General features: G+C 43.0%; 1 protein-coding gene across 2 annotated transcripts in view; it reads right to left on the reverse strand.

Annotated features, from left to right (window-relative positions):
* LOC119972638 (adenosine deaminase-like) overlaps window positions 1–19684 on the reverse strand; it is a 61305-nt gene extending 41621 nt beyond the window's left edge. For both annotated transcript variants that reach the window (XR_005462126.1, XM_038809668.1), the window contains exons 1-4: window positions 19374–19684; window positions 17763–17824; window positions 9204–9326; window positions 2378–2521 (exon numbers count right to left, since the gene is read on the reverse strand). Coding sequence is in view for 1 of the 2 variants with exons in the window: in XM_038809668.1 (XP_038665596.1) it covers window positions 2378–2521; window positions 9204–9326; window positions 17763–17824; window positions 19374–19445 (401 nt within the window). In the remaining variant the exon portion in view is untranslated. The remainder of the gene's footprint in view (window positions 1–2377; window positions 2522–9203; window positions 9327–17762; window positions 17825–19373) is intronic.
* Window positions 19685–20284: the final 600 nt, after the last annotated feature.

The following is a 20284-nucleotide window of genomic DNA, read 5'->3' on the forward strand; positions in this document are numbered from 1 at the left end:
CAGCATGATCACAGTCCTGCACAAGTTTAACCCAAATTCAATACCACTAGAAATAAATTAGAGCCCTTTTTTTTTTTAAGCATTTCTAATTGCTTTGATGACCTGTGATGCTGCTTTTAATGATGCTTAGATCCCTCTTGCTCCATTCGCTTACTTATTTTCAGAGATACAGGTGATGGTTCTGTGTGTTTTTTGTAATGTTAAAGTTCATTTGTCACTTAACTGTTTAGTCTACTAATATGTCTTCTTGCATTATGGGTCAGCACGGTAGCACAGCAGTTAGCACAGTTGCTTCACAGCTCCAGGGTCCCAGGTTAGATTCTCGACTTGGGCCACTGTCTGTGCGGAGTCTGCACGTTCTCTCCATGTCGGTGTGGGTTTCCTCCCACAGTCCAAAGATGTGCAGGTTAGGTAGATTGGCCAAGATAAATTGCCCCAAGTGTCCAAAAAGATTGGATGGAGTTACAGGGATAAGGTGGAGGCAGGGGTTAAGTGGGGTACTCTTTCCAAGGGCCGGTGCAGACTTGATGGACCAAATGGCAGCCTTCTGCACTGTAAATTCTATGATAATATGATTATGTTGCATTCTTCTTCAATGTTAGTTATTCCCCCAAGTAATCTGTAAATCTTGATACTGTGCTACTTATTCCCAAATCCAAATCATTGATGTAAATTATGAACAACAGCAATTTCCATTTCTTACTTCTTCCGATTCAAATAACTTCCCTATATTCCCACTCGGTTTTCTCTTTCTTTAAGTTAATTTGCGATCCATTCAGTTACTTGTACCTTGGCCCCATATGCCCTATAGATTACCTCATCAAACTCCTTTTGAACATTCAAGTGCATTCCCTTTATTCTTTCCATTACCTCTTCAAAAGAATTTATCAGTTTAGTTGAGCATGACTTAGCCTGTCAGAATCCATGCTGACTGCTTTTATTATATTTTCCGCTGGTAAATGTTTTATCATTTATTTTAGTATAAATTCCAATATCTTTCCCATCATTCATGTTATGGGTCTGCTCTATAGTTCCCAGACATTGTTCCTTTTTTTTTGTATAAAAGGAACAATATTGGTGTGGATAACAACACTGTCAGAGAGGGTATCAGACACTCATGTGCTCTCCTTCAAGTCTATCAGGCAGGGGTTTAATCATATCTGTTATACAACTGCTTTAGCCTCATCATAGAATCCACAGCATCACCATAATGCAGGATGCGACTATTCGATCCATCAAGTCTGTACTGACCCTGCGCATCTTTGGACAGTGAGTAAAATCTGAAATTGTTCAACTCAAGCGACTCCACCAGAGTCCGATTCCAACCTCGCACCCTGCTTCCTTCACGGACTCTCTCCCATCCTCCCAGTTCCTCTACCTCTGTTGCATTTGTTCAGAAAATGTCACATTTTACACCAGTGATTCACATTTATCTTCCTTTATTTTTTAACAGGGCAACACGGTAGCATTGTGGATAGCATAATTGCTTCACAGCTCCAGGGTCCCAGGTTCTATTCCAACTTGGGTCACTGTCTGTGCGGAGTCTGCACATCCTCCCCGTGTCTGCGTGGGTTTCCACCAGGTGCTCCGGTTTCCTCCCACAGTCCAAAGATGTGCCGGTTTCCTCCCACAGTCCAAAGATGTGCAGGTTAGATGGATTGGCCATGATAAATTGCCCTTAGTGTCCAAAATTGCCCTTAGTGTTGGGTGGGGTTACGGGGATAGGGTGGTGGTGTTGACCTCGGGTAGGGTGCTCTTTCCAAGAGCCGGTGCAGACTCGATGGGCCGAGTGGCCTCCTTCTGCAAATTCTATGATAATCTACGAAACTTTGAACAGCAACTGTTATAAATGATTCAGTTATTCCCATTAATGCTTCCTGTGGATCCATCTTCTGTTTCTTACTGTTCCATTAGCACACACCCTCAACCATCAACCCTTTGTCATTTCAACCCACTGGCCTCCTACTCTCTCATAGATCTTCCCTTTTGTTCTTTTCCTCTGCTACCCCCACATCCATAGCACCTTTGTCTCTGGATTTAACCCGTTACAGCTTACTTTGTCACTTCTGATTAAAGTTCACTACCTTGAAAATGTTTCTCCACAGATGCTTCCTGACCTCCTGAGCATTTCCTGGTTTTATTTCAGATTTACAGCATTCACAGAATTATGCGTCTGTCCAAGAAAAATTTGTTTTCATTCACAAGCAAATAACTTGAGGCATTTTAGTACTGGATTTGCCTTATAAACTGCTTTCCGTTGGATATCAGCGAATAATCGTACCTCTACCCTTTTCCAATATTTTCATTATATTACAAGAAAAAAATATTTCTGATAAAGAAGTTATGGTAACCTCGGATTGTATTTGAGTCAACTTACTCTGTATGCCCCCATGGAACAGGATGTACTTTACAATTTGCCAGGTAATGTGGATTGTATCTAGCTTCAAGGTATACAATTCCTTCTTTTGCTTTATCCTCCACAAGCTCATAAGCTATTTGCTGAATAGCTTCTCGGTCACCGCTGGGGAATTAGAAAATTTTATGTAATTTACACCAATTAATATTTGAACATCTGTAAAGTCAAATTGTCATCACAGTTTTACAATGTAGCTGAAGTGACACAGTAACTCCACTAGTACAACACTGAGCTCAGTATTATTGTTACGCCACAGGTAATATCAATAGACTAATCTCTAATTATCTGAATAAGGGACTAGTTAAAGAAACATTATTGCACATGAAAGAGGCACATCAAGAAGATAAAACATTCGAAAGAGATTAAATATTTTGAAAAACAAATTTATCAAGTTTCCATTACAGATCAAAATAATTAAATTACTACAAATTGTATAAATGAGTTACTGGTGAATAATTAATACAAAGGGCTTGGGCTTTTATAGATAAAGTCATTTGCTTAACAAATGTTGGCTTGAATCTTTCGAGCAACAGCAATGCTAGTTGATTGATGCTGCGGAGTGTTGGATCTCCTTGGGGCAGGGGGCAGTCGCCTGACCGGGGTCAGTTCTGTACTTATCCAGGTGTTAGATTAGGTTTTCTCTGTTAAGTACCATGGAACTGTCCAAAGTCTCCAACTCGTAAATAGGACGCAGAGAGACGTGGGCAGCAGGGGAATTGCTCATCGGACGTTTATTCTTCCTGTGCAATTACCACATAGATTCACATATCAGAACCTCCTCGGATCCTGGTGAGCATTTCAGTTATACATCACCAATGATCCAGAGAACCAAAGTTCTTTGCAAGTAGAAACGACATGTGCCTGTTTCAGCTAAACAAAATAAGTGACAGCCATTCACTGACTCATTTCTCAGGCTAAAGCCTTGTTCAATCAGGGTAAAACTGCCCAATTTAAATTTCAAATAACACTTAGCAGTTAACGGTCAGTCATCTGGTGCATTCTCCATGCCAATGTCTCTAACAATCAGAGTCTTCTTGCCAACCCATCAGCACTTTCTTCTCAGACAATATAAATAGTTGTTTCGGTATTCATGCAAAGCGTCTTGATGAGTGCAAAACGAAAAGCTTTGATAGGCCTTTTTCCAGGGATGAAAGGGTTGATGTGCGAGGAGAGATTGAACAGTTTGGGCTTAGAGTTGAGAAGAGTTTGAGGGGATCTGATCGAGGTATATAGAATACAAAGAGAGATTGATAAAGTAAACAGACTCTATGTTCCCCCGCATGGGCAATCTAGAACAAGAGGCCACAGATAAAGATTGAGAGGCGGTTGTTTTAAACCCGAGTAGAGCGGGAACTACTTCTCGCAGAGGGTGGTGAATTTGTGGAACTCACTGCCTCATCGTGTGGTGGAATCTGAATCATTAAATGGTTTCAAGATGGAGATAGATATATTTCTGATTTTTAAAACGGGTTAAAGGGATATGGGGAACATGCAGGGAGGTGGATTTGAGACTAGGGGATCAGCCATGATCTGACTGAATGACGGAGCATGCTGGAAGAGCTGAATGGTCTACTTCTGCTCCTAATTATTATGTTATTTTTCAGCAATAATCTTTCTGTACCAAATGACTATTATACAGTATCCTATAAAATCCGAAATTCCCCGAGGTGTTTGACACCAAATTAATTACTTCTGAAGAAATGTTATAAAGGCAAATGCTACAAAAGGTCTTGAGAGCAGTAAATATGATGGGCTATCAGTTAATCTCATTTTGGTGCTGTTAATTTTGAAAAGAATGCTGATCGTCTCATTAGACGAACTCCCTGCAATTATTGAAAAGTGTCAAATTTTATCAGCAAATCAAAGCAACAGTATTATCTTGTTGCAATTCATAGCTGTCGTATCAAATGATCTGGATTCAAACACCACTTCAAAACATAAGCATATTCTTGGAGTGCTGCAACATCACTCGTTCTTCTGTTGCCTGAGACTTTGATCACAGGCAGGTCCCATCAGCCAGGTTTGGGGCTGGGGGTGGGGGGGGGTTAAAGATGTCATGATAGAGAGCATACATTTTTAGTGGAGTTCAAGCTCATATAGTGTCTCATAAGATGGAATTAATAGTTCACTTACTCTTGTTAATACAGGCCAGCTCCTGTACCAGGACTAGCAACTGTATTACAGGCTTAAATTATTTTGCAGCCTCCTCTTCCACTTCCCCGTGGAGCACAGTCTTAAAAGCTACTGCCCACTATTTGTTGAGGACTAGGTCAACACACTGCCAATCTAAACATGCATTCATGAGCCACATCAGTGTTTTTCAAACTTCTTTTTTTTATACCTAGGACCCAAGTGGCCAAACTTCAGGACCCACGCCGGCCGACCTTCGGAACCCATGTCACGTTCACTTCCCCAGTCTTCCTGGAGTCTAAACAGTGGTTAGGGCACTAAAGCTTTCTTGCCTCAGACAAGGGAGAGAAAGAAAATCATCTAGTTTTCCTGTTCTTAATCACTATCTAGCAGCCACTGGTGCATTGAATTTATGTCAACATTGAATGAGGACAGGCTGATTGAGCTAACCGACCCCCAGAATGCAAAGTACCTGAATTTAAAACAGACAATGCTGGAAATAGTCAGCAGATCAGGCAGCACTTGATGGCTGTGATGGAAGGCCATTTTGATTTGATTTATTATCACATGTACCGAAATACAGTGAAAAGTATTTCCTGCGGCCGAGGGAACGTACACAGTACGTATAGTATAGACAAAAGAATAATCAACAGAGTACATTGACAAATGGTACATCTACAAACAGTGATTGGTTACAATGTGGAACAAGGGGCCAAATGAAGCTAATATATGAGCAAGGGCAGCATAGAGCGTCGTGAATAGTGTTCTTACAGGGAACAGATCAGCCCGAGGGGGAGTCATTGAGGAGTCTTATAGCTGTGGGGAAGAAGCTGTTCCTACGTCTGGATGGGAGAGTCTTCAGACCTCTGTACCTTCTGCCTGATGGAAGGTTCTGGAAGAAGGCAATGCCTGGGTGGGAGAGGTCTCTGATAATGCTGTCTGCCTTCCTGAGGCAGCGGGAGGTGTATACAGAGGCAGCAGGAGGTGTATACAAATATTGCACATCCTTAATCAGATATCCTGTCTCCCGTTTCTCAGCGATGTGCTGTCTTCCATATTCCAAGAGTTGCAGCAGCTTAGACTTATGTTCGCTGGCTGAGTTGTGTGATTGAACACAGCCGCGTTCACAAACACGTGAAATCAGTACAAGTAGGTAGGCATTTAATTAAAATAGAGAAAAGGGACTGACAGTTTTTGTGGTCAGTAGTGTGAAGCAAGATGGCGCTGGAGCGTGGCGACTCTCTGCGAGCTCTCACACACAGATCCTTATCTTCCATTTCCGATAACCATACTAATCTCTTAATTCTTAACACTAACCTTTCTCTTTTAATTTCTTAGAGGCTCGCGGAATGGACCTGATGACCCGACCCGACCCCTACAACAACCCAACCCGGAGGTTGACCCGGCTCTTGGGGCGCCCGACCCAGCCTAGGAATAGATGCCCACCCTTGGACCACCCAATCCAGCCGCCAGAGCACCCGACCAGGCCCCCAACCACGAGACCCGGCCTGCCCAGGCCTGTGGTGTTCTTTACGTTGCTAAATTGAGGATGGTTGGTGCAGTGTTCGCAAAGACCACAAAATAGCTTTAACTTGAACAAAGCTGTAAATTTATGAACGCTACTAATTTGGGTTCGACACATAGATAGAACAGTACAGCACAGAACAGGCCCTTCGGCCCTCGATGTTGTGCCGGGCAATGATCACCCCACTTAAACTCACATACCCGTAACCCAACAATCCCCCCATTAACCTTACACTACGGTCAATTTAGCATGGCCAATCCACCTAACCCGCACATCTTTGGACTGTGGGAGGAAACCGGAGCACCCGGAGGAAACCCACGCACACACGGGGAGGACGTGCAGACTCCACACAGACAGTGACCCAGCCGGGAATCGAACCTGGGACCCTGGAGCTGTGAAGCATTTATGCTAACCACCATGCTACCGTGAGGCCCCATACTCCTAAAGAATACAGTTGATAATTAACATATAATCTACGCTTACCTACAACTAATCTCTAAACTACAATAAACTATAATCTGCTCTTACTCACATTATATTTACTTCAGTCTGTTTCTAGCTAACTCCTTCATTTCAGGGCAGCATGGTGGTACAGTGGTTAGCATTGCTGCCTACGGCACTGAGGACCCGGGTTCAAATCCCGGCCCTGGGTCACTGTCCATTAGAAGTTTGCACATTCTCCCAGTGTCTGCGTGGGTTTCACCCCACAACCCAAAGATGAGCAGGATAGGTGAATTGGCCATGTTGAATTGCCCCTTAATTGGAAAAAATAATTGGGTACTCTAAATTTATTTTTAAAAACTCCCCCCTCTCCGCCCCAGGCTTAGAGGTCTTATATATTTGTAACTGTAGCTCCATCTAGTGACTGTTCGAGACAATTCATTAACCCCTGCAGTTTTTTATATTTATGATAATACCACAAGGCCCGACTTACCAAAGGATAGTAAGAAGTCTTACAACACCAGGTTAAAGTCCAACAAGTTTGTTTCAAACACTAGCTTTCGGAGCACTGCTCCTTCCTCAGGTGAATGAAGAGGTATGTTCCAGAAACATATATATAGACAAATTCAAAGATGCCAGACAATGCTTAGAATGCGAGCATTTGCAGGTAATTAAGTCTTTACAGATTCAGAGATAGGGGTAACCCCAGGTTAAAGAGGTGTGAATTGTCTCAAGCCAGGACAGTTAATAGGATTTTGCAGCCCAGGCCGGATGATGGGGGATGAATGTAATGCAACATGAATCCCAGGTCCCGGTTGAGGCCGCACTCATGTGTGCGGAACTTGGCTACAAGTTTCTGTTCAGCGATTCTGCGTTGCCGCGCGTTCTTAAGGCCGCCTTGGAGAACGCTTACCCGGAGATCAGAGGCTGAATGCCCTTGACTGTTGAAGTGTTCCCCGACTGGAAGGGAACATTAGGGAACATTCCTGCCTGGTGGTTGTCGCGCAATGTCCGTTGTCGCAGCGTCTGCATGGTCTCGCCAATGTACCGCGCTTCGGGACATCCTTTCCTGTAGCCTATATGAGGTAGACAACGTTGGCCGAGTCGCACGAGTATGTACCACGTACCTGGTGGGTGGCGTTCTCACGTGTAATGGTGGTATCCATGTTGATGATCTGGCACGTCTTGCAGAGATTGCCATGGCAGGGCTGTGTGGTGTCGTGGTCGCTGTTCTGAAGGCTGGGTAGTTTGCTGCAAACAATGGTTTGTTTGAGGTTGCCCGGTTGTTTGAAGGCAATTAGTGGGGGTGTGGGGATGACATTTGCAAGATGTTCATCTTCATCGATGACGTGTTGGAGGCTGCGAAGAAGATGTCATAGTTTCTCCGTTCCGGGAAAGTACTGGACGACGAATGGTACGCTGACGGTTGTGTCCCATGTTTGTCTTCTGAAGAGGTCGGTGCGGTTTTTTTGCTGTGGCATGTTGGAACTGTCGATCGATGAGTCGAGTGCCATATCCCGTTTGTACGAGGGCATCTTTCAGCGTCTGTCGATGTCTGTTATGCTCCTCCTCGTCTTGAGCAGATCCTGGGTATAGGGAGGGCTTGTCCATTGGGTATGGCTTCTTTAATTGTTTAGGGTGGAAGCTAGAGAAGTGGAGCTTGCGGTAAAGCAAAGTGCTGAGGTGACCATCCTTGATGGAGATGAGTGTGTCCAAGAACCCAAATTAGTAGAAGGCAGGAGAATGGGGACGAGAAAATATCAGCCATGATTGAATGGCGGAGCAGACTCGATGGGCCGAGTGGCCTAATTCTGCTCCTATGTCTTAGGGTCTATGCTTCCTCAGGAAATTCGGCATGTCCACATTGACTCTTACCAACTTTTACAGGTGCACCATAGAAAGCATCCTATTTGGCTGCATCACAGCCTGGTATGGCAACTGCTCGACCCAAAACCGGAAAAAACGACAGAGTCGTGAACACAGCCCAGTCCATCACCCGAACCCGCCTCCATCCATTGCCTCTGTCTACACCTCCCGCTCCCTGGGGAAAGCAGGCAGCATAATCAAAGACCCCTCCCACCCGGGCTATTCTCTCTTCCAACTTCTTCCATCAGGCAGGAGATACAAAACGTCTGAGAATTTGCACTTACAGATTCAAAAACAGCTTCTTCTCTGCTGTTACCAGACTCCTAAAAGGCCCTATTATGGACTGGTCTGATCCCTTCACACATCTTCAATGTCTGTGCTCGGATAGAAAACCCATACATGAGAGAAAATAAAACAGATTATAATTAGGCACGCCTGCTAAAAATGTTTTCCCCAGAGGGGACCAGATGTCACTGAGCTAGTTCCCACCACCCTCAGCCGACAAGTCAACAACACTGACTACCAAAACCACATATGGGCCACCAGTCTGGCAAAACACCAGGAGGTGGCCACAACCTGTAGAACTGCAACCCAGCACAAGCTTCAACCCACACACAAGTTAACACACCATACTTTAGAAAATAGATTGAGAATCGCCACCAAATCAGACTCCGCCAGACCAGACACCCCATCTATAGCAAACAGGCACAAATTTCAAGGTGACAATTATATATTCCGACGAGATTAAAAAGCAATAATTTTTGGTTTTTGTGGGAATTCAGAAAAACCAGAGCACATAAAAATATAAAATGAGGATATACTTACGCAATCACAGGCATATAGTGACTGAACTTTGACAAAACCTCTGTAAGTGATGATGGTTTGCTGCAGATTACTAGACTGCGAAGCTCATCTTCATTTTGTGCTGGAATTTTGATTTTCCTTTTCCTAAAGCAAAGATAATGTTATGGAGTATTACTTTACAAGTAACCCATTTCTATCAAATGTACTATTTGTCCCAAGATTACATAGATGATGCACAAGATGATGCACAAATAGACATAAGAAAAACAATGGAGGCGGTTTGATATAGCACTTGGGGAGAATGGGATCAAAGGCTATGGGGAGAAAGCAGGATTAGGCTATTGAGTTGGATGATCCCCCATGATCGTGATGAATGGCGGAGCAGGCTCGAAGGGCCAAAAGGCCTCCTCCTGCTCCTATCTTCCATGTATCTATGTAATGCTAGGCCAGATGGGATAACCAAAAACCTGCTCAAAAAGAGATGAGTTTTGGGGGTTTTGAAAGCGTCATGGGAAAACAATTTGGAAGATCTTGGGAGTTCCAAAGTGTTCGACTGTGACATATGAACATACAAATTAGGAACAGGAAGAGGCCATTCAGCCCCTCTAGCCTGCTTAGCCATTCAATAAAATCATGGTTGATCGGATTGTAATCTCAACCCCACATTCCTGTTTAGCCCAATAATCTTTCACCCCTTTGTTAATCAAGAATCTAGCTGTGCCTTAAAAATATTCAAAGACTCTGCTTCCACCGCCTTTTTGAGGGAGAGAGTTCCAGAGACTCACGACAGTCTGAGAGAAAATGATTTCTCTCATCTCTGCCTGAGTAATAGAGAAGGTGGAAAGAGGAGAAGATGAAGGCTGGAGTCAGAGGAAAGGAGCCCCAAGGAAAAGCACATAGGGCTGAATGAGATTTCAGACAGATGATGTGGCAAAATCATAGATAGATTTTCAGATGAGAAAAATAATATTGAATTCAACCATTCCCTGGAATGAAGCATTCCATGCCTTCCTTCTCATTGAGTAACAATTTGAAATTGATGACTACCATTACCAAATGGAGGACATTGACCTTTCCTATTCCCTCCAGTAAACTTCTTCAATATTAGAAACATCTTTATGAAATCCACTCTTCATCACCTTTGCTTCAGTGGGAAGAGTCCCAGTATCTCAAGCCTCTCCGGTTTCCTGCCTGATGAATGGTTCTGAACATCCTTTGACCTTAATGTCCTTTCCACAATTGGAGCAGCCAAAACTACATGGAGTTCTCCCAACTACAGCTTCATCATTCCTTTGTACAACGTTGCCATTAACTTATTCCTATTTATGAAACCTAAAATTCTGCTGCTTTTTAATAGCCTTTTTTTCTACCTGCACCAGTGCTTCCCATGGAAATTTCTAGATTCATCTGTTTATCCATACCTTTTGCTGCTTTTCAAATGAGTGCATACTAATATTCCTTGATTTTCACCCTAAAATGTATTACCTCACCATTATCCACTGTAAATAGAATCTGCCAACCACCTGTAAATTTCAATAATTTGCCTATATTTGAGCCTCTTGTGTTCCTCCTCACCATCAGACAACTTCCTTTTTGTGTCATCAACAAATTTCAACGTTGGGTTCTCAATCCGAACATTCTGAAAACTGAAGTGGATTCAGTAGCAACCTTTGGTGTACACCACTTCAGAGCCTTTTCCAGCCGAACCGACACTCGTTTACCATCTTGGCTTCCTGCTCGATCAATGAACTTTCAATTCTTGTTACAACATTTATTTTATAACATATCCCTAAATGTTTTCAAACAAGCATCTTGGGAGACATCTTACTGTGATCAGAAAATCCATATGTACTACCTCTATGTTAGTTCCTTTACCCATCTAATCAGTCATGTCTTCAAACAGTGTTCTTAAATTTGGTAATCATGACCTGCTGACCATCCTTGGTCAACCGTGCATTTTCAAATATACCCTAATGTTATCTCAAAATATCAATTCTAAACGTTTGCCCACAACTGACATTACTGTAAGTGGTTTCATGATTTATCTTTCTATCCATTTTTCAACTTCCACACGCTTCACAGTTTCAGAGCACAAGTTACGTACTTAAGGAGCCAGGTCCTCTTGAATATGTTTTCTGAGTTATTTTAACATCTTATCAGGATCCAGTGGCTTATCCATTTTGAGTTTCACCATTGTTATGATCTCCATAGAGTCTGATGACTTAAATTGAATTCTAATGACCAACTGAAAGAATCAGAAAATGGAATTTCAACTTAAGACTTTTACTAAACAACTCACCACTATTTCAGTAGGCAACCTATATACTCGAGACTAAAACTGTAGGCAACCTATACTCTATCTAAACTACAGAACCGTTTCCCCATTTATCTTTTTAAATGAGTAAAAACCCCTTGTACAGTTATACTTCACTTTATCCCTTACGTGGACCCTTCATTCTTCAGGGACCAATCCAAAGCTATTCTCAGATTTTGATGGTTTCCTTTGTTTTTTACTTTTCCAGCCAGGTAACTTCTGATCTCTGAACTGACTTTCACAGTGATGTGTCCCTTGGAGATTCTGCCCTGTAGCTAAAGCTAGGCTAACCTTCCAGCCTTGCTTGAATCCTCACAAACTTGGACTCCTCAATTCGAATGCAAGCTCCGACATGTAGCAGAATGAACAACGGAGACTGGTTACCTTAATCTCTCAGCTCTCTCTCAGATTATTTTAGACAGACCTTGCCTGTTAGGGAGAAGAACATATCAAGATAAACCCTGTAAGTCAATACTACAATGGCATTGCTATGCACTCTTCCCCTCTCAAAGCCCATCTCTATGAAAACATGACACCCAACTCCATTCAATCATGCAATTAAATAAATAGACAGTTTGAGGTATAACTGTTTTGAAAAATGTGACATTCCCAAAACCTCCCTGTGAGACTTGGAGAATAACTGTCTACTCAGAATCATCTCCGATTCCCTTGCTATTGTCCACAGGTAAGAAAATGTGTATCTTCTTCCTGGTGAATCTATCTTGGCCTCACTGCCACCATAGCAACCAAGCCACCCAGGCTTGTTGGCGACAGAATTCTGAACCACTTTCACTCCTCCATTTTACCTTAAATTAAAGAAATAGTCCAAAAATAATCTTATAAATTTTGTAACTCCAATATTTTCCAGAGTTACATATGAGTTTCTATTGTTTTAAGTCACTCATGTTCCCACTTCCAATAAAATGGCCTGGATATTTATAGGGAGATGGGAATACATCAAGACCAGAGACATAGATGTCCTCTCAAATTTATCCGCAGGTCGTCATTATAATCTGTTCTTCCATTTCCACCAAAATAACAGCCAGCTAGACTGGAAAACTGGTGGCAAGAGATCACAGTCGAGGGTTCTTGTGAATGATCTCCCTCAATCAGGAAAGGGGAAGGCCGGAGATTGGGGCGGGGGGGTCAGCCATAATTGCAGCATGGAGGAGATGTTACTATTTTGGGTGGAGCAAAGTCTATAATCACTGCAAGGGAGAGTGATGGCTTCCTTGAGGTCCTTCTGCTTCATTTTACTCTTGCCCACATGGGAGTGCTGTAAAAGGGACTTTTCTTGTTGAACTGACAGTATCTGCCTCACTTTCAAATTTCCAGAGTATCAAGAAAAACTGCACACCAACTGTCAATTTGCAAAACGTTCCCAAGTGAATTGTGAGAGCTTGATTTAAATATGGTTATGGGCCAGGGCTTAGAAACTCCAAAGTGTATTATGGAGTCCACCTGACCTACAAACTTTATGTTGAATTTAGCTGGGATGAACACAAGAGCTTTCCCCTCAAGTCTGATTCAGCAGTCTTCCTAGACATTTTAATCAAAACAAGCTTTATTCCAAGTACTTAGGTTAACATATATAGTTAAACACACAGCAAGAATTTTTATCAATTACAAACATAAAGACAGCACACAGCTACAGTAATCCATGTGTAACACTTAATGAATTCCCCTTTAACTGTTCCAATTCAAAACAAAATCCTATAAACATAAACACCCCTTTTCAAGGGCATTGCCCAGCATTCTGCATCCTCACTTGAATAAGATTGGCTTTCCCTGAATATATATTTTAAGTTACCAAACAGGTAGTCACAACCTGTTTACTTCTGAAACAGAGATTTAAAATAAAAATAAAGGGAGATAGGCCAAAACTTTCATTTTCTCTGTCTGTAGTCCACAGCAGTCAAAACTGAAAGCGAAAGTAAAACAAACCTCACAGCCACAGCTCAGCTCCACCCACATAATGGCATCACTGAAGCTATGTGATCAGACAAAAACCTTTCTTAAAGAGACACTGCCATGTAAATATGTTAATGGTGTGTCCTACCTCACTAAAGCTGGACACATGCATCCTTAGAAACCTGTTCCTGCTTGTAAACAAGTGAGTCGGAGTCGTATTCTGCATTTTTCCATTTTTAATTTCCCAGACCCTCTTCTGCCTGTTGTGGGGTTAATATGGAGACCATACCTTCAATTAACCATTCTTCCATACCTGATTTATTCTATCCTCTCTACCTATACATTTTATATACCAACTGCTGTTAATGCAATTATATATTTTTGCAAATAAGGAGGCCAAAACTGTACATGGTATTCCAGATGTGGCCTCATCAACACCCTGTACAGCTGCAGTAAAACGTACCTACTCCATCCCCCCTTGAAATAAAGGTCAACATTCCAGTTGCCATCCTTGCTGTGTACTAACCTTTGCTGATTCATGTACCAGAACACCTAGGTCCCTCTTTGAATATTTCTTGTAACATTAATATTTGAGTCATCAGTTCATCACACTGTGCCCTTTCAATTTAGTTTGAACCGATGTTATCTGTCTCAGGTTTAAAGTTTTGCCACTGCTCGTCCAACTGTTTGCTGGAGTGTTTCCAGCATTTTCTGTCTTTGGATGAGAATTTCCAGTCCCACCGCCAACTGGAATCATCGCAGGCAAGACCGGAAAATTCAGAGAGCGACCAACAGAAATATTAATGATTTGGATGTAGGGATAGAAGGTAGAAATTTGCAGATGACACTAATTGGTGGGACAGTAAGTTGCAATGAGGAAATAAGAAATGTACAAATGGATATAAATAGGTTAGGTGAGTGGGGCGAGTCGGGCCAAAATTTGGCAGGTGGAGTTCAACGTGGATAAGTGTGAGGTTATCCATTTTAGGCGGCACGGTGGCACAGTGGTTCGCACAGCTGCTTCACAGCTCCAGGGTCCTGGGTTCAATTCCGGCCTTGGGTGACTATCTGCGTGGAGTTGGCACTTTCTTCCCGTGGCTGCGTGGGTTTCCTCTGGCTGCTCAGTTTTCTCCCACAGTTTAAAGATGTGCAGGTTAGGTGGATTGGCCGTGCCAAATTGCTCCTTAGCTTCCAAAAGGTTAGGTAGGGTTACTGGGATAGGGTGGGGCCGTGGGCCTAAGTAGGGTGCTCTTTCTAAGGCTCGGTGCAGACTTGATGGGCCAAATGGCCCCCTTCTGCACTGTAAATTGTACGATCTATTATTGGACGGGGATTTACAGTCCCACCAAAACCCTGGCCTTTCTTCCTTTACTGTCAACCTTGACTCATTGTTCACACTTCTGCCTCAGTCAAAAGGTTTGTGGTCTGAACAGCTACTTCAGAGACTCGAGCACGTAACCGAGGTGACACTTCAGTGTTGAGTTCAACTGACCTCACTTACCGGAAAACATTTGAATTTGGTGATTTGTAATTGTTTGTACCCCTGTGACTCCCTTCCTGTTTGTCCATCTGCCTTTCCCCATGAGAAAACATAAACAAAATGTCTATCACCAGGGCACGGGCAATTAGACGTTCCAAAATTCAACTTCGGTGGAGGAAAAGCACTACAGAGTCAACTCTGTTGCCTGACAGAACGCATTGCCACCTCCCACACTGCTGTAAATCATATGGGTGCCATGTCAGCACATCAGGAAGAAAGACTGCTGATATTACAGTTTGACATTGAGACATACCGATATTGAAAGAAACAATGTGTGATGGCTGCTATTAGGGAAGTGTGGGAGGGCGGGGTGGAGAGAGCAGATGCAGTTCCACAGAAAGGGGACCGACATGACAGGAATAGGACAATTCATCCTCCTGATTGTTTAAAATGGAAAATCTTGCAGGAGATAAATTTAGGCATTCAGCAATTAACAGATAAATTAGAAAAGCTTTTGTTTAAAGTTAGGCAATTTCATACTTTTAAACCAGCTAAATATGAAACCATTTTGTAAGGAGGTAGCTTTACTTTTGAGCACTTCCCCTACTGCCGCTGTGACTGAGTGACTTCAATCATCTGTTGAACCCATGACAGGCCACTGGTTATTTCACTTTTCCAGCTGCAATCCGTTCTTCGCCTGAAATTCCCATAATAATAATAATAATCATCACTTATTGTCACAAGTAGGCTTCAATGAAGTTACTGTGAAAAGCCCCTAGTCGCACACATTCCGGCGCCTGTACGGGGAGGCTGGTACGGGAATTGAACCCGCGCTGCTGACTGTGTTTTGCATTATAAACCAGCGATTTAGCCCACTATGCTAAACCAGCCCCTTGCCAGGGCTGAAGTGCAAATCTCCACCACTTCTGGACATTTAGATGACCTCTAACTTCTGGCATCTTTCTGCCCTGCATTGAGTTCTGGGTCCTCCTTCCCACAAAAATACGGTCATTGGTGCTCCTCTGACACGCCATCCTGAAATAGCTTCCCAAGTTCACTCACAAGACCTAAATCAGAATTCAGACAGTTTTGTCAATGTTACCACATCCTGGAACTTGTCAACTTTACCTCTGGACTACATCCTATTGATTTCTTATTTACTATTAGCTTTTGTGGATCCTAATATCTGCTCTGCAACTAGGCCTATGGGAGTATTCCCCGTGTCCATTAGAGTCAGCATTTTGGCTGCCACTCTGGGCCTGAGCCCAAACTTATTTTCTCTTGCTGCTCCTACATTGTACTCTTATACTGTCATGCCTCTTTTCCCTTCCCACTCTCTCAAGTATTCTGCCTGCTGAAATACGTATCCCAACCAATGCTCTCAATCTTCTTGTTTGCTTCCTGGACTTGACAATCCCAGACAACCCACAGCTTCTCTCGGTGACTTACTTGACATTCTCCAAAGGATTCATCAAACACACTCCAAGAGTTGTCACATTTTAAACAGCAGTCTTAATTTCCCCATCCTACTCTCTCGCCACGCTTCTGCCCACCCCCCCCACTAAGTGAAAATCTAGCTAATTTCCTTCCCGCCCATAGCACTGGCCCACGGCAGCCTTTACGATTCTCCGCATTTGCGGAGAATCTTGCCCCCTGCCTTTGGCAGGAATTTGGCTGAGGAATGATGACACCTTCTCCCTAAATGAAGCCACCCCACATGGCTATGACTTCCGCCATTTGCCAAGTCAAAACCATCCCAGTCTGCTGAAATTGCTCTGTATTCCAGCATCATCCTAGACTAGACTTCTGATAACCATCTTCTCCCTAAATGAAGCCACCCCACATGGCTATGACTTCCGCCATTTCCCAAGTCCAAACCATCCCAGTCTGCTAAAAGTGCTCTTGGATTTCTGTTACTAAACGCGAGACCATCTGATCTGCCTCCTCCCTCCCACTAATTCATTCAACCTAACCACGTCCAAGGACACACACACACGCACACACACACACACACACACACACGAGTTCAACTTGTCCAGGAGACCCACCTCCCACCACTAAATGGCTCGTCAACCAGTTTCCCTTCCTGACCCTCACACGTCTGGATCTCCAAATGTTGTCCCTCCCCCCGAACCAAAAATAAAACTTCATCCCCACCACCGTTACAAACTCCAATCTCCCTTTCCTCCCAAAACTCATTGAATGTGTTGTCACCTTTCAAATCTATAGCCATCTTTTCCACATTGGAATACCTCCAAGCAGCTTTATGCCAGTGCCACTGTGCTGAACCTGGAAGACTTTGGGTTGTCAAAATAATTGGAAGAGTATGTACAGTGCAAGGAGGACCGAGTTGTGGGATCATAGAGTGGGAGTGGGAAGAATTAATCATTGCAAAGGAAATTGCAAGAATTTATCTTATTCATACTACGGAGCATACTTTAAGGGCAGCACGGTAGCATGGTGGTTAGCATAAATGCTTCACAGCTCCAGGGTCCCAGGTTCGATTCCCGGCTGGGTCACTGTCTGTGCGGAGTCTGCACGTCCTCCCCGTGTGTGCGTGGGTTTCCTCCGGGTGCTCCGGTTTCCTCCCACAGTCCAAAGATGTGCGGGTTAGGTGGATTGGCCATGCTAAATTGCCCGTAGTGTCCTAAAAAGTAAGGTTAGGGGGGGGGGTTGTTGGGTTACGGGTATAGGGTGGATACGTGGGTTTGAGTAGGGTGATCATGGCTCGGCACAACATCGAGGGCCGAAGGCCTGTTCTGTGCTGTTCTATGTTCTATACTCTTCCCATATCCAAGAATGATAATGGCACATTTACTTATGTTTCTGTAGTGCAAAATAAATAAACTGGAACATTAGACATTAAATCACATACTTGGCAAAATGCAAAATAGTTTGAAGTCTTATAGCTCCATCCAGATGACAATGAAGTTCAACCTGTAAAAGACAAATAGAATAACATAAAGGGCTTTGGTATGATGTAAAAACAGAATTTAGTAGATGGCAGGCACCTCTGCAATGAAAATTGGTGCCACCCATGCCGACATAATCTTCGAGAGGCCTGATGGAATACTGCCCAAGTGTGGCGGGAATCTTACCACCAATGTTGCCAGCTCCATTGGAGACATTCCTCGAGCCCAGGTTGGAAATCCCATCCTGAATTAGAGGTCAGTTGCACCACTTCGGAGTGGTGACAACTACAGGTATTACAACAGAACCAAACACAAGTATTCAGCAATGGATCTTTCTGAGTCAGGTTGGTGTGGGGGTTGACAGCAAGGGCAAGGGCCTGGATCCCTCAAAATGAAGCATGCAAACAAGGGACATCCTACATGTCTGCAGGTAAACCCAACAGAGTTTGCTATGTCGTCTTCTCAGATGGCTCAAGGGCAGGGAGAGGAGGAAAGTGACAGCATGAAATTGGCAAAGGAGCAAACTGTCAGTGAACTGGAACATTAGAAGATGCACCAAATAAAAAGTGTTAAAATCAAAATGTTCTGGGGTATCATACTGCCAGATTCCCACCACCCTTGAAAATGAATATTGCACCTTCATCAACCCTTAAAGCTCACACATACTTAACGGTGTTAGATATATCAAGTTTAAGTTACAAGAAGGGTAAGCACTTTGACTGAAGTAGTCATTTTTTTTGTGAACAAAGTCTGATATATATATATATATATCACACACCAATAATAAACAAGTGTTTTATTTAAAGTTTCCAACTTCAAGAATAATTGGTGTCAGAAATCTAGCTTTAAATTGCAATGGTGCAGGATTCAAGTGACATTACTAATTGGATGGATACATCCCAGAATTTCTCATCATGTGTAATCCTGTAAAATCACCTCTAAATTATTTAAAAACATAGAAAACACAAGTGAAACGCTAATTGATTTATTATTTGATTGATTGCAGCCATTTAAAGAAAGCTGTGGCCATCCACACGATAGAATTATGGGTTACCGCAAAAGATCAAAAGATTTTTTTTTCAATCCCAATGTCAGTTAGAATTACGGCGCATTCACGTTACGCATTCACGTAACCAACACCATCAGTTCCAGAAAGCGATTTGCGTTGCAGTTTGAAGCTATTACAGGCCAGTTTAAGACTGAATAACGCCAAGACTCGGTTTGCTTCCCTTTGCATATTAGCAACAATTAACAACTTCGATATGACGGGGGGGATGAAGCGGTTGTTGCAGAAACTCCCCAGTCCATATAACAAAATAACTCAATCTTAAAGGGACCTTTTTGAAAATTTAAGTTACATTAAAATATTTGTTTCCAAATGACCACTTCCAGTCTGAAAACGTCAATCAAAACATACACGCAATAAATGCAGTTTTGTGTGGGGAGAACCGGTGACAAACGATCTCAGGTTTAGACCTTCACCAACCGCTCGCGCCAACAGGTTGAAACTGATTCTTACTGTCGCGACAGTTTAGATTTCCTTTCGCCAATTAAGTGGCCAGTTTGAACCTTACCTTGGGTTGGTGGAATAGTGTTTTTGAAGCTACCCCTGCCATCCTCAAGAGTGTCAGTGCGAATAGGGTCATTTAAGTAGTGTTCCTTGCTGATATCAGAAACAACACAAACACGCCCATTTCCTTTGCACTACTCAACATGTGGCTGCTCTCGCTTTAATAAGAAGTACCGACACGCCCAACATTTTGTCAAAGTCACTTTTTCTTAATCCTCAAAGTCGCCAAAAGACGTCATATTTCTCACATCAATTGCAGCACCGACTCGGTCTAATTCGGTGTTGTCCAATAAATTCGCCACTTTCCACAGGTAATTATGGTCAGTGAATAAAACATAAGCAACGGACACCAGCATTGAGCATGTGACCATCTCACTCCTCATATTCCCAAAGGCATGTTTTGCACTCGATCTTGTTTGTGCGTTTGGTAATCAAATAGCAAAAGGGAAAAGCAGAAGTGAATCTGTCTGGAGAAAAGTAGATGCACTTTTGAAGCCCGGGAAGATACCGGACTACAGAGGGGGATTAATTTCGAATTGCTTTCTTCAAAGATGACACACATATTCAGTTGAATTTCCTAGTTCTCTGGTCAGGACCTGGAGTTGACTACTATCGACATCCAGTCAAACAGCAGAGCAAAGTGCCACTTGCATTTTAAGTGCAATTGCATACCTAAAACCTGCTGTCCTGTTCGTATTTTGTTTTCTATTTATGGAACACTGCTTACTTCTGTCATGGAAAATAGAGAAATTCTTACGTTTGACAATGTGAATTTTCTGTGGTGTCATGTCACCACTCAAAGCCCGGGCTGGGGGCTGATAAGGGCAGAAGGGCTGACAGTTTCCCTGGAGAAAGAGATTAGGTTTAGGTGGGAAGCTGGTGTATAGTAAAGTTTTCAGACAGGAGCACTAAAAG

Source organism: Scyliorhinus canicula, chromosome 10 (assembly GCF_902713615.1).
Source record: "Scyliorhinus canicula chromosome 10, sScyCan1.1, whole genome shotgun sequence".
Taxonomy (NCBI): Eukaryota; Metazoa; Chordata; class Chondrichthyes; order Carcharhiniformes; family Scyliorhinidae; genus Scyliorhinus; species Scyliorhinus canicula.